The sequence below is a fragment of the Delphinus delphis genome, chromosome 1 (assembly GCF_949987515.2).
Source record: "Delphinus delphis chromosome 1, mDelDel1.2, whole genome shotgun sequence".
NCBI classification, from domain to species: Eukaryota; Metazoa; Chordata; class Mammalia; order Artiodactyla; family Delphinidae; genus Delphinus; species Delphinus delphis.
The window spans coordinates 139,821,624-139,834,741 of NC_082683.1; the positions used below are offsets into that span (position 1 = coordinate 139,821,624).

Here is a 13,118-nt window from a genome sequence, read left to right on the forward strand (position 1 = left end):
GTTTATTTTAAAAATTAGTTCCATATTCATAACTTTCTATTAATACAGTAAAAACTCAGTAGTAGAGAAACTTGAAGGACTCTAGTAATAATTTTTTTTTAAATTTGAACAAATATTTAAGAAAGCTAAAGGCAATACTGCTCTTTTATCTCTTTTTTTCCACCAGAATAATCTGTTCTATCGCTTGATATTTGTTGAAATATATTAAATCTTACATAATTTAAAAATACATCCCTCCATTTCCCTCTGTGGGAAAAATAATTATTGAAGTCTCTAAAAGCATATGTATATGCTTCATGTATTCATATATCACATGCTACTTATTTGACCTTTTTGGTAATAAAATTTCTTTTGTCATAATATTCAAAATGGCATTTAGAGGGAGTAACAGAATATTCTAGTATATGGTTTTTCAAGGGAAACATGCGTTTGGTTTGCCCATTATATTACTCTCATTTTAAATCCTTGGTTTGTATTTGTAGAGATGTGCCCCTTAATACATTGAATTTTGCCATAAAGAAATTGCAGTTGTTTGCAGGTGTCAAAGTAGTAATTATATTGAAATAATATCAATTAAAATAATCAAAACTTATTTTAGAAGGGGAAGGAATAAAAGTGGTTAAGTCAGAGCTTTTAGTCTTTTCAAAGCAATTTATTAAATGTGAGTTGCAATTGGAAGAATATATTATCTTTGGAAGAAAACACATTTTGATCCATAGTTCTTGGTTTTCTATTATAAATAGATGCAAAGCATTATTTTAATTTTTACTTTTTTTGAAAATAATAAAATTTAAACTTTGGTTAAAATATCTCACACATTTCTCAAATTTCTATTTTAGTAAAAACATTTTGTCTCCTTTTGTCAGAAGGTAAAGCTTTTGCTAATGTGATATATTTATGTTGAGTCTAAAACAACTATACTAGAAATAAATGTTTCTAAATACTGTTTTATTTCTTTTTTAAAAATTATTTATTTATTTATTTTGGCTGTGCCGCATGGCTTGCGGGAGTTCCTCAACCACGGATTGAACCCCGGCCACGGCAAGTGAAAGCCTGGAATACTAACCGCTAGGCCACCAGGGAACTCCCATGAATACTGTTTCAAAAATAAAGTATTCATTTGTTTTTAGGATCGAATACTAATTATATCCATTAAATGTTTATTATTTATGGCCAAATACTAATTATATATGTAAAATATTTACTATTAGTGTCCTAAATAAAGCCTGTAACTGTTTGTTTTAAAGAAGCAACACCTTTAGAGAAGAGCTGTGAGGAGGAATCTACAAACTCTGGACTCTGCATTCCACTTGAAAGCATTGTATCTGATCTCGAAAAATCTCTTGGAACAGCTTTATCTTCAATATTAGAAACAGAAATGAAAATTGCTTTTGGAAACCTTTGGATGGAGGTGATTATTTCAACTCTTAGTTGAAAATTTCCTTTTTATTGCTAAAGATTTATTACCTTATTTTAAGAAATATTACTTATATAAGATGTGTAAGCTTTATTGTAATAATCTACATCACATTATATTTTTTTCTTGAAGTTTTTGGAATAACTCTTTGAACGCTAAGTGTTGGGCATTTCCTAAAGATTAGGACTCTATTTTATCATTCATTTTTTTTGAATTTTATTTTTATAGAGCAGGTTCTTATTAGTTACCTATTTTATACATATTAGTGTATACATATCAATCCCAATCTCCCAATTCATACTACCACCATCACCCCCATCCCCCCTTGCCCCCTTGGTGTCCATATGTTTGTTCTCTACATCTTATCATTCATTTTTTTCAGTGAACAAATATTTATTGTGTGTCTACAGTGTATCAGACACATTGCCTCCATGGAGCTTAAATTGAATTCAGAAAACCTCTCATTTTAAGTTTATTTGAGTCAAAATGTCTAGTATAGGGAATTGCCTTAGCAATATGTTTTCAGAAAGAGAAGTTAAATGTTAGCTTATGTCATGTAAATATGAGAATCAGAGTATAAATTTGATATTAGTAAAATATTTTGAATTTTCTTTAGATTCACATCTTTTCTGCAATCAGTAAAACACTACATTTGGCAATAGTGGCCTTCTTAGTTTAATGTTTGTTTGCTATTCACATTTATCATTAGGAGAAACTTTGTTTCCCATCAGTTGTATCTCTTCCAGATATTCAGTGAGGTTCTAATATTTGCCAATATGGCTTGATTATATTATCAAGTCTTGAACCAAGATGATGAAGAATGATCAGATTCTTCTAGGAAGGTTGACGTAAATTAGATTTCATAACAGAGTCTAGGAAAGTCATTGCATATGAATGGTTCAAAAAAGGATGTGCTGATATCTTGTAGTACTAAATGATCAATCTTCTTTGTAAACATGTCTTTACAAGAGTGTAGCAAGTGTCAATTATAGTTGACAATTCTTTTCTATATAGATTATTTTCTCTAGTTTTATGAAATAGATTGATTTCCTCATAGAAGTGACCATGTTGAAAAGTAGATCGACAACTTTTGCTGATTAGAACTATGCTTCTTCTGATTAGAACAGTGTTTTTGCACACATAGTTTCTGAAGCTATAAGGATTAATACTAATATGAATTTTACAAAAGCAATTTGCAGTGGAATTAGCATTTTAAGATTGTGATTGGTGTTTAATAAAACATCTTTTAGTTTTAAAAGAATTCAACTATGTTTTGCCTGGAAATACATGTAGGAATTCCTAAATAGGTACTTTTAAATAATAGGAATAATAAGTAAATCAATGATGCTGTTTTTTTCTAGGTGCTGTACTTGAAACCACCATGGACTCTAATACATTTATTACAGTGCTTTAGAAAACATTGGTTGGCTGTATTTGGATTAGTTGTGGAAAAGAACTTGCTTTTAACTGTTGAGAGCCTATATGAAAATCTCTCTAAAGGTTTGAATCTTTTATCTTGTCTTTGGAAGTGCTGTATTAAAGTCAGACTAATAGATATACTCCATGGAATGTGAAGATGAATTAATAAGAGATTTGTCAATTAGTTCTTAACCATTTATACTTCTAATTTCTTAAGGAAATTTATGGCAGCTGGATGAATGGATGCAGTTCCTAGAGCTTGTAACTGTTAATTGTATCATTGTTGATGTTCCTGGTTATTGTGAATATATAATTTTTAATAATGTTTGAAAACTTTTAAAAGTTTATTTAGGTATGCAAATAGAATTATGTGGATTTTTTTTCATTTCTCATCGTGTTTAACACACAAACTTTTTTCTTTTTTTTTTTTTTTTTTTTGCAGTACGTGGGCCTGTCACCGCTATGGCCTCTCCCATTGCAGTGCGCAGGCTCAGCGGCCATGGCTCATGGGCCCAGCCGCTCCGCGGCAAGTGGGATCTTCCCGGATCAGGGCATGAACCCGTGTCCCCTGCATCGGCAGGCGGACTCTCAACCACTGCGCCACCAGGGAAGCCCAACACACAAACTTTGACTACGTTTCATGTACTAATTTAAAAAATAGTTTATCAAGGTTTCTATTTAAAATACATGGATAAGGAATAGGAAACGTTTGGCTTTGGTGCAGAGTGAATTTTAGAACCAAGACAAGACTAAAATCAACCACTTAGTTGGTAGTTTTAAAGCTATGTTGCACAGAACCTTCTTGAAGTGCCTCTGGAGTTGCCACAGATTGGAGGTGGAAAGGTTGATGGGGAGCCTGATAATAGCGGGCCTTTGGCCCTCAACCCCAACTTTAGCCATTCATCTTTCTTTTGTTTGTTTATATATAGAGATTCCATGTATGATTAAAAAAGAGTTTCTGCTAAGAAGCAAAAGATGCGAAAAGCCCTGGTCTAATGTTATTAAAGTCTGTGTTTTATTGATATGATTAAGGAAATAAAACTTGAGAGGGTAAGTGATTTGTCCAAAGTGAACAACTAGATTTGTCTTGCTATACCTTTAAAAAGCAAAGTATAACCATTGTTAGGATGTTCAGTTGGTTCTTGACTTTTCTTAAACTTCTAACATGAAGTGATCTATTCTGTTTATTATTATATGTATTAGTTATATCCTGTCTACTTTTAAAAAAATAACTGGGTATATGTGAGCCTTTACATGACCACCTGAGTACAGGAGGTTTTAAGTTAGGCTTTAAGGTACAAGAGCCAGGTAATGAAGAATAAGAAAGATAGTTTTACTATAAAGCATGTGAAAATAATTGAACACCCTTGAACACAGATTTTGACACTAAGCTTCCTGGAAACTAAGATAAAACAAAAACATTCTATGGAGGGGTATGCCAGTTCTCTCTCTCTCCTCAAGTATAAACTCTTTGAAAACATTTTATATCTTTAAAAACTTCCCCAGGGAATTTAAAGTGCCTAGTCAATACCTTATGACTTATATATGGAATAAGTCATAAGATGTAAGTCAATACCTTATGACTTATATATGAATATCTATTTTTAAAAGCTACTGATTTTTTAAAAAAAGACACACTTTCCAGGCATTGATCTTTAACTATGGAAAATATTTATTGGAATATTATTATATAAGGAATATATATATGGAATGACATACTGGACATGTCTCCAAAGCAGTTTTACAAGATATATAGAGACATTGTCCATATCTTTTACTAGGGGCATAATTTAGTTGGTTCTATCTAAAGAGAAAGTCCATAGGGCTTCCCTGGTGGCACAGTGGTTGAGAGTCCGCCTGCCGATGCAGGGGACACAGGTTCATGCCCCGGTCCGGGAAGATCCTGCATGCCATGGAGCGGCTGGGCCCGTGATCCATGGCCGCTGGGCCTGTGCGTCTGGAGCCTGTGCTCCGCAACGGGAGAGGCCACAACAGTGAGAGGACTGCATACCGGGAAAAAAAAAAAAAAGTCCATAAATCATCTTGAACAAGATTTTCAGAAATGGGATATCTAGTTGCCATCTTCCATTTGTCCGTTTTTCCAGGGCTAGGCACTGTTTTGCTCTTACACACAGCTTAGAGGTAGTAGTTAGCAGCTCTAACTATTTCTTTCTAGTAACAAGAAAACTGAAGAGACAGTGACTGCTCCTTTTGCTAAAAACTCATTTTGAGGATTATTGTGTGCATAATTTATTGATCCTTGATCTGAAAGAATCTGATGCCTAATATTTACTGACTTGTGAAGAACACATAATAGAATTATAAAAATGCCTTCTGCTCTAAAATAATTTTGAATTAGAAAAACTCACAGTTTATGATTTTGTTTATAATCTTTTAATAGTATCCTTAGCTGTTGAATTATACATGTGTTTAACTACAGTATACCAAGCGTGTATCTTTAGATCAATTTGTAGAAAATTGTGTAGAAGATGAGTGGTAGCTTTTTCTGACTTTGTAGTCCCTATTAACTTTAACCTAAATAATTATTGATCTTATATAAGCATTATTTCAACTATATAGATTTTATGTTGTGTCTAGGTACTGAATTGATCATTGTTATTATACTTTTGCCCATAATCTTAGTAAAGAATTCTTGTAAGACAGAAATCAAATGATTAATTCAAGGATATAAGCCTTACCAAACATAGCCTACACTGGAGAAGCACCCTTAAGAGAAGTTGTGCCCAATTTCTTTTTCTGAGGAGATTTACCTACATTCTGTCTTCTGTAGCATCTCTCATCTCTTCTTTTCCCATAGGAATTTAAACTAGTCATTGATTTAAAAAATAACTAGGGGCTTCCCTGGTGGCGCAGTGGTTGAGAGTCCGCCTGCCGATGCAGGGGACACGAGTTCGTGCCCCGGTCTGGGAAGATCCCACATGCCGCGGAGCGGCTGGGCCTGTGAGCCATGGCCGCTGAGCCTGCGCGTCCAGAACCTGTGCTCCGCAGCGGGAGGGGCCACAACAGTGAGAGGCCCGCGTACCACAAAAAAAAAAAAAAATAACTAGAAGTGTTTTGTAAGGAGATAGACTGGTTGTTTGCTTGATAAAAGGGAAGCCAGAAGCTTGGCTATAACCATCACATTAGATTAGAATTTCTGAATTTGTGTAATTAATTATGAAAATCTATTTTTTATTTTCACTTAACCTTTCAATATTTCACAAGCAAATACTTGTTGTGTAAGTTATACAGAGAAACTCTTTATTTTTTTTAACTCACAGTGCCAGTGAAAAACCATGCCAGTGTTTCAGACTATAACAGAATTTCTGAAGCTGTGAGCATTAAAAGAAAACAGAACAAACACGTAGCATGGTTATTTTAAATGCCTTCAAAATCTATTATGTAGTATTCTGTCTTAATAATAGAAATAGGTTTTTTTCTGTTCTGAATTTTGGTGACATTAGAAAGTTATTCAACTTCATTGTTCATAACTTTGAATCTGAAATTATTGACACCACTTCTCCCAATTGGTTTGAGAACTTAATGCAGGCGATTTTAGTTCCTTGAGAGAAAATTGTTATATCTTTAAATTATTACTTGTAGATTAACTCACTTTGCTAATATATGGGGGAAAAAAATTCTACTAGCGTCTCTTGCCCACAGCTCACTGTTACCCAAATTGCTTACTTTTCGCTGAGGTTATATTGTGTCCAGAGAGAACACATTTTCAATAAATCTAGTATTACCTTTCATGTAATGAAGTTTGAAGGTAAATCACTACATGATAACTGAGTTGATTATGAAAGGTTCTGCATATAATTTAAGTGCTTACCGCCAAAATGTGACTCTCTGATACCTCAACAGTAATATGTATACAAACAACCTCAGTTTTGAAAATCTGTGGTTTAACTCGTTTGGTGGTTATCTCTCTTCTGAAGAGTTTAATGTTCTTTCATTTTCTTTTACTTTTTTTAAATTGAAGTATAGTTGATTTACAACGTTGTGTCAGTTTCTGGTGTATAGCGGAGTGATTCAGTTATATATATATATGCATATTCTTTTTCATATTCTTTTCCATTATGGTTTATTAAAGGGTATTGAATATAGTTCCCTGTGCTATACAGTAGGACCTTGTTGTTTGTCTATTTTATATATAGTATGTTGCACATTTTACTTTTACTTTGAAGTTGACCTTGTTGAGGGACATTCTGGAATCTGAATATAGTCTCGGTATCCAGGACCCACAAGGATAGCAAAATTCTCAATGCTCAAGTCCCTTATGTAAAATGGTATAGTATTTGTGTATAACCAACACACATTCTCCTGTATACTTTAAATCATCTCTAGATTATTTGTAATACCTAATACAATGTAAATGCTATGTAAATAGGTGCCAGTGCACAGCAAATTCAGGTTTCACTTTTTGGAACTTGATGGAACTTTGTTGCCAAACATTTTCGATTCATGGTTGATTGAATCTATAGATGTGGAACTGGTGGATATGGAGGGAAGGCTGTACAGAATACCAGAATGAACCCCAAGAACTTTGTCTAAAACTAAGTCTAATTGTTGCTTTTTACACAAGAGAGATAAATTAGGAGTAGCCTATAGGTGTAAATGCATACGCTTCTTAAATTTCATAATTATTATTACGTTGGTTTTCCAAGAACATTTTTGTGTTGTATACTCATTCTTACATATTTTTTCCTTCTTAATTTTCTGTTACCAGCTAACAATGCAGTGGATTTTACAACAGCGAAATTGCTGCTTCAGGATTCTAAAAGTTTGCTACATGCTTTCAGTACAAGGTCAAATTATGATGGTATTCTTCCACAGGCCTTTGCTCAAGTAAACAAACTACTCCAAACATTTATAGAGGTAAGATACCTTTGGAATGCCACTTAGAGTAGCTAATCACATGCGTTCTAAAAATGTATTGGGCAGACAGCAGTAGGTAAAAGATTTTAACTTATTCTAACATACTAAAAGTAAATATTAAGTGAATTGAATGGCGAGTAAGCAATCCTTATTACAAGTTATAAAACACATCCTCTTGTGGAAGCAGTGTCACAGCAGTTGTTGGGATTTTATGTTATTTCATTTATGAATAGAAGAAAGCTATGCATTGTTGCTGACTACTCATTTTTCAGTGCTCCTGACCAGTGGATCACAACATGCATCAAGATACTTTGGAAATTTTTTAAACATTCAGATGCCAAGGCCCTCTCAAATTTTACTGAATAAAACTTCTGGCAGTGGTACCCAGTAATGTTTTTGTTCTTGTTTCATGTTTTATTTTGAAATAGTTTCAAACTTACAAAAAAATTACAAGAGTAATATAAAGAATTCTCATATATATCCTTTACCCCGATTTCCCAATGTTAATATTTTATCACATTTGCTTTATTGTTTTCCCTATCTACCTGTCTACTTATCTAACCAAAATATTTTTTCTGAACTGTTTTAAGAGTATGATGCAGATATCATTCTCCTTTACCCCTAAATATTTCCATATAGTTATATCCTAAAGAATAAGGGTATGTTATGTAACTAGTATAATTAATCAGAAAATTAATATTGACATAATTATCTAACCTGCAGACCCTATTCAAACTTGCCAATCAACCTACCAGTTTTTTAACAAGTCTCCTCATGTGAGTCTTACGCAGTCCACCTAGCACTGATGGCCTTTTTGCCCCTTTAAAATAACTATGGGAGTTTTGTCCCTGGTAATACTGTATTTCTACAGTCTCGTAATTTCAAATCTAGAAAATTCTGGATAGCTTATATGCCTGAAATTGCTCAAAAAACTCAGCATCACAATTACTAGGTAAGCTATTAATGGTACTTTCATCTAGTATGTATATATCATATTCTTTTTTTCTTTGAGTTATTGGCCAGGTTTTTCTCAATGATTTTTTCTGGTAACATAGGTCCCACTACTTATGAAGTAATGAAAGGATTAGATGATATTAAACTTAGTCATAGTTGGTGAGGAAAGAACTTACTTGCTTAAGAGAATATCTTACAGAGTGAAAAGCATCTTTTTGATAAACTCATAGGAAATATATGATAATTCTTGAGGAAATAATTGATTTAAGGGGTGAATGATCTTTTGGTTTAAGATGACCAAAACATCGGTAGTTATATTTTTCTATGGCAAGTGTGACTTTTAGAACCTTCAGTAGGGAAGAATGGACCTGGAAATGTAGGAGTTGCAGCTTGAGTACTGTACTTGAACTGTGTAGGGGAAAATACATTATCCTTTTCCCTCACAGAACTGAGCCCTGAACCCCATCTTTACTGAAACAGACATGGTGAACAAGATGAAAAGTTCACGATACTCACAGGCTTAGCAGTTTTTGAATTAAAATTATTGAGAATAAAAAAAATTAGGATTGACTGAGATAAAAATGTTAATGAATATCAAGATTCTTTCATCAATTGGAAACCTAGCAATGGGAGTTACTATGAAAATGTGATGTTAAAATTTAGTGTTGTTTATCACATAATGGTATGCCTAAGATATATTGCCTCCTTTTAAAAATATTGAATTATTACTTAGTAAGTTATTTCTTCTTGGATCCTGATTTTCCAGTTGTCACATTGGTAAGCTTCAAGAAGGCAAGTGGCAAAGAATCTAGTATCCTCATTAGTGCATTTCCCTCAACACTCGGCATTAGTCTGATTGCTTGAAACAACCTGTGTTGTTTCCACAGTTAGAGCTCTCAAGTGTTGCTTTATTTTCATGTTTGAAACAATTCATTGTCCCAAGTCAGCCAGGAACATTGTGATTTAGCTTGGGCTTTTAAAATACACTTTCAATAGGGTTTTGTTTTGTAGAATACATTAGATTTGATATATGACCTGAATACTTAGTCATGTGTCACTAACATGAGCAACAACAAGAAGTAGATTACCTCCAGGAATAGAGTATCTAAATATAGTAACTATAAAAAGAAATTCCCCCTATCTGAATTTACCAAGTGTAGAAAATCTGGAAAAGAGAAATATTCATTATTTGTTTGCTTCTGAGAAACAAAAATGGGAAGTTAAGTAGCATCATTTTCCAGATTTTTGTATAGATGGGGTGGAGAAAAGGATATATATTTTTTTCTTTTATAAGCCTTTTAACCACCATAAAAAAAAAAACAACTTGCTCTTCCAGGAGATAGAATAATTAAAATAAGTCTTGTTAATAAACTTTAGGCTTGTGTGCCTCAGACTTCCCATGCTGACTAGTTGTGTTTTTACCTTCTGGTTATTTAACCTCTCTGAGCCTTAATCCTTTCTTTTGTAAAAAGAGTATAATAATCTCTGCTTCAGACCTTCCATGACAAATAAATTAATATTTGTAGAGCACTTAGTGCCTAGCACATAGTCAGTGCTATATAAGTGTTTGAAAAAGCAATCCATTTGCATAGTTGTATACACTACTGTTTGACAGCTGAGGAAAAGCACTATGTGGTGAGTAAACACATTTATTTCAGAACAAAATACATCTTTCCATTCATGTGTATTTATTAAGTTCATAATTAATGTAAACAGGCAATTTTCTTCCTGTCTCGAAAGAAATAAAAGGGAAATATTCTCTTTATAGTTGGAGAGAGATTATAACCCCATTCATAGACTACTGAAGGTCAAATTCTGTTCATGCCTCTTAGCATCTGTGTGACCTTGCATGAGTTACTTATCCTTTCTGTGCCTCAGTTATAAAATATAGATAATCACAGATGTAATTGTGATAGTTAACTTTCTATCTATATATAAAGTTCTAAGAAAATTATAAGTAAAGTTCTTAGAAAATTCTTGTACATGAGAAATGCTAAATAAATATTAACTGTTACAGTTTTGGAAATTTCCTTTCTTTTTAATTTGATAAACATGAAACTAATAAACCATGAATAATCCATGAAGCTAACCTTTGAGATCATACTTTTATCAACAAAGGAAACCTAGAGATTTTATTTAAGTTCACAAAGAAGTTATAGTAGTGCCAAGTCAAAAAACCCAAGTTAAAATCATAGTTAAAACTTCTTTTCCATTCTATCAGATATATTTTTCACCTAAGTTAATATTTTCCCCCAAGGTGATTTTTTTAAAAAATCACTTGACCCAGTAGTATCACTCTTTTACCCTGCTTAAAAATATGCTCAGATCTATTCTTAAATACTTTTAATTGGTCATGCTATTTACTGTACCATCTCCTTCCGTCAACTACCAAACTTCTTAAAAGAGCAGTCTATAACAGTTGTTTCCATTTCTTTGCTCACTTATTTCTTCATCCCTTACAAGTAGAATTCTACTTCTATACTCTGTAATAAATAGATTGGAAATATTGTTTGATATAAATGGAAAAGGAAATTTTTTTTTAGCTCTGATGCTATTCTGGGAATATTCTGAACATAATCAAGGACAAAGAATAATCAGCACTTCCCAGAAAGCTAGAACATTTGTAAGCAACAATTACCATTCTTTTTCTCTCACTTACTAGTGAAGGATTAGCTGCATATTATGTAATTCTTATTTCCCCAGGTCAAGGCAAAACTTAAGCAAAATCCTTCAAAAAATACAGCGGGTAAAAGGCAAGAAGATAATTCTTTGATGAAATCTAATAACCAAGAAATCACCATTTCCTCAGGTTCTCATCTTCCCCAACCCAACAGGCATCAAGAGATCTGGTCTATCCTAGAGAATGTTTGGATTACAATATATCAAAACAGGTACTAAATTTCCAAGAATTTTTGAGTTTTAGGGTTTTCCATCATTACTCTTATTCATTAAATAGTTAGTGTTTGGGTTGTGAGTTTAACAATATAGTTTGCACTAGATTATCTTAAGGGGGCCTTTTGTCAAATTTGTACCCTTAGAAACAGTGATGCTTAACTAGGGGTGCGCATCACAATTATCTGGAGAGTTTAAAAAATATATATGCCTAGGTTCTAAGAAGTGCTGATTCAGTAGGACTTAAGTGAAGCCGAACTAGTGCTTCTCTCCAGGTGATTCAGATGTGAAACCTTGATGAGAATCATTGCCTATATATGTCAAAACCAATGAATAGTCACCAAGATTAGCTAAACGAATTAGCAGGATACAAAGCCTTAATCAGATTTAAAATAATGTAAAGAAAACATCAGTCTGGATAAGGGAAAATTCATGTAAAATTTTTTTAAAAGAAAGATAAATACTTTTACTTAAAACGGAGAAATACTTTTATTTCATACACGTGAAGTATTATGGTCTTGGTAAAATGAAAAGATAGAGACCATTTGTGAGTAGTCTTTAAATAGGCTGCTGCTAGAGTAACTTAAAAAATTATTGAAAACAACTGGTTTTAAAGTAGGCCGACGCTCCCTTCCATACTTTTCCCCAAGCCTATAGTCTTTATATAATTAATATGTTAATCTTACTACGTGCTTTGTGGTATGATTTTGTCTCGAGGGCCCAGTTTGTTGTTTTGGATTAAGATCATTTATCTGTTCTAGTTGTCTACAAGAGCAGCAAAGTAATATTAGCACTCCACTTAAACATCTGTTCTCAATCGGTCATAGATTTGGGACCCATTTTTAGTCCTTGACAACAATTAAAAATCTTTTTCAAACAAATATGTAGTCTGTTATCCTAAAGAAATAACGATATCTGACATGTGAGGTAAAGAAAACATTTAAAATTTTGTATTTTCATATAAAGCAAAGGTTTTGTTTTGTCCAGTCTTAATGTATTTTTAATGTTGTGGCTTATCAGATATTTTTGTTAGCCTAAAGTTGTATATGCCAGAAATGATCACTTTAAAAATAAAGTAGTTTAAAACAATATCTAAGATATTTTAATGTTCCTTTCATTTAGAAAACATTTGAGTACTTTATGTACCTTAGAACTGACCTATAATATACATACAATTTGTGTTGGATGTTACAGAGTTCTTGGTAATTTCTGGATAATAGAGTTACATTATAGTACTTCAGTAAGTGGAAAATGCTTATATTATTTTATCAGTATATAGTTTTTAAAGCCTACTTTATTGTTTCCCATGCCTGGTTGTGTACCAGAGTCACTGTAGAACTTCTCAACATATTCATGTTTGAGCCTTTCACATAGAGATGGTCATGTGAAGATCTGGTAGGCCCTATGCACAATTTTTATAAAATAAAAAAAATAATTTTTATAAAACTATTATTAGAGCACCTATGCACAACCTTAAAGAGGTTGGGGTTAGCAGATGTAAGCTTTTATATATAGAATGGATAAACAACAGAGTCCTGTGATATAGCACAGAGATCTA

General features: G+C 32.8%; 1 protein-coding gene across 2 annotated transcripts in view; it reads left to right on the forward strand.

The window, feature by feature from the left end:
- The window catches only part of SWT1 (SWT1 RNA endoribonuclease homolog), a 91,421-nt gene that overhangs the window by 32,123 nt on the left and 46,180 nt on the right, over nt 1–13,118 (forward strand). For both annotated transcript variants that reach the window (XM_060035318.1, XM_060035325.1), the window contains exons 12-15: nt 1,248–1,411; nt 2,779–2,917; nt 7,566–7,714; nt 11,372–11,559. In XM_060035318.1, coding sequence (XP_059891301.1) covers nt 1,248–1,411; nt 2,779–2,917; nt 7,566–7,714; nt 11,372–11,559 — 640 coding nt within the window. The remainder of the gene's footprint in view (nt 1–1,247; nt 1,412–2,778; nt 2,918–7,565; nt 7,715–11,371; nt 11,560–13,118) is intronic.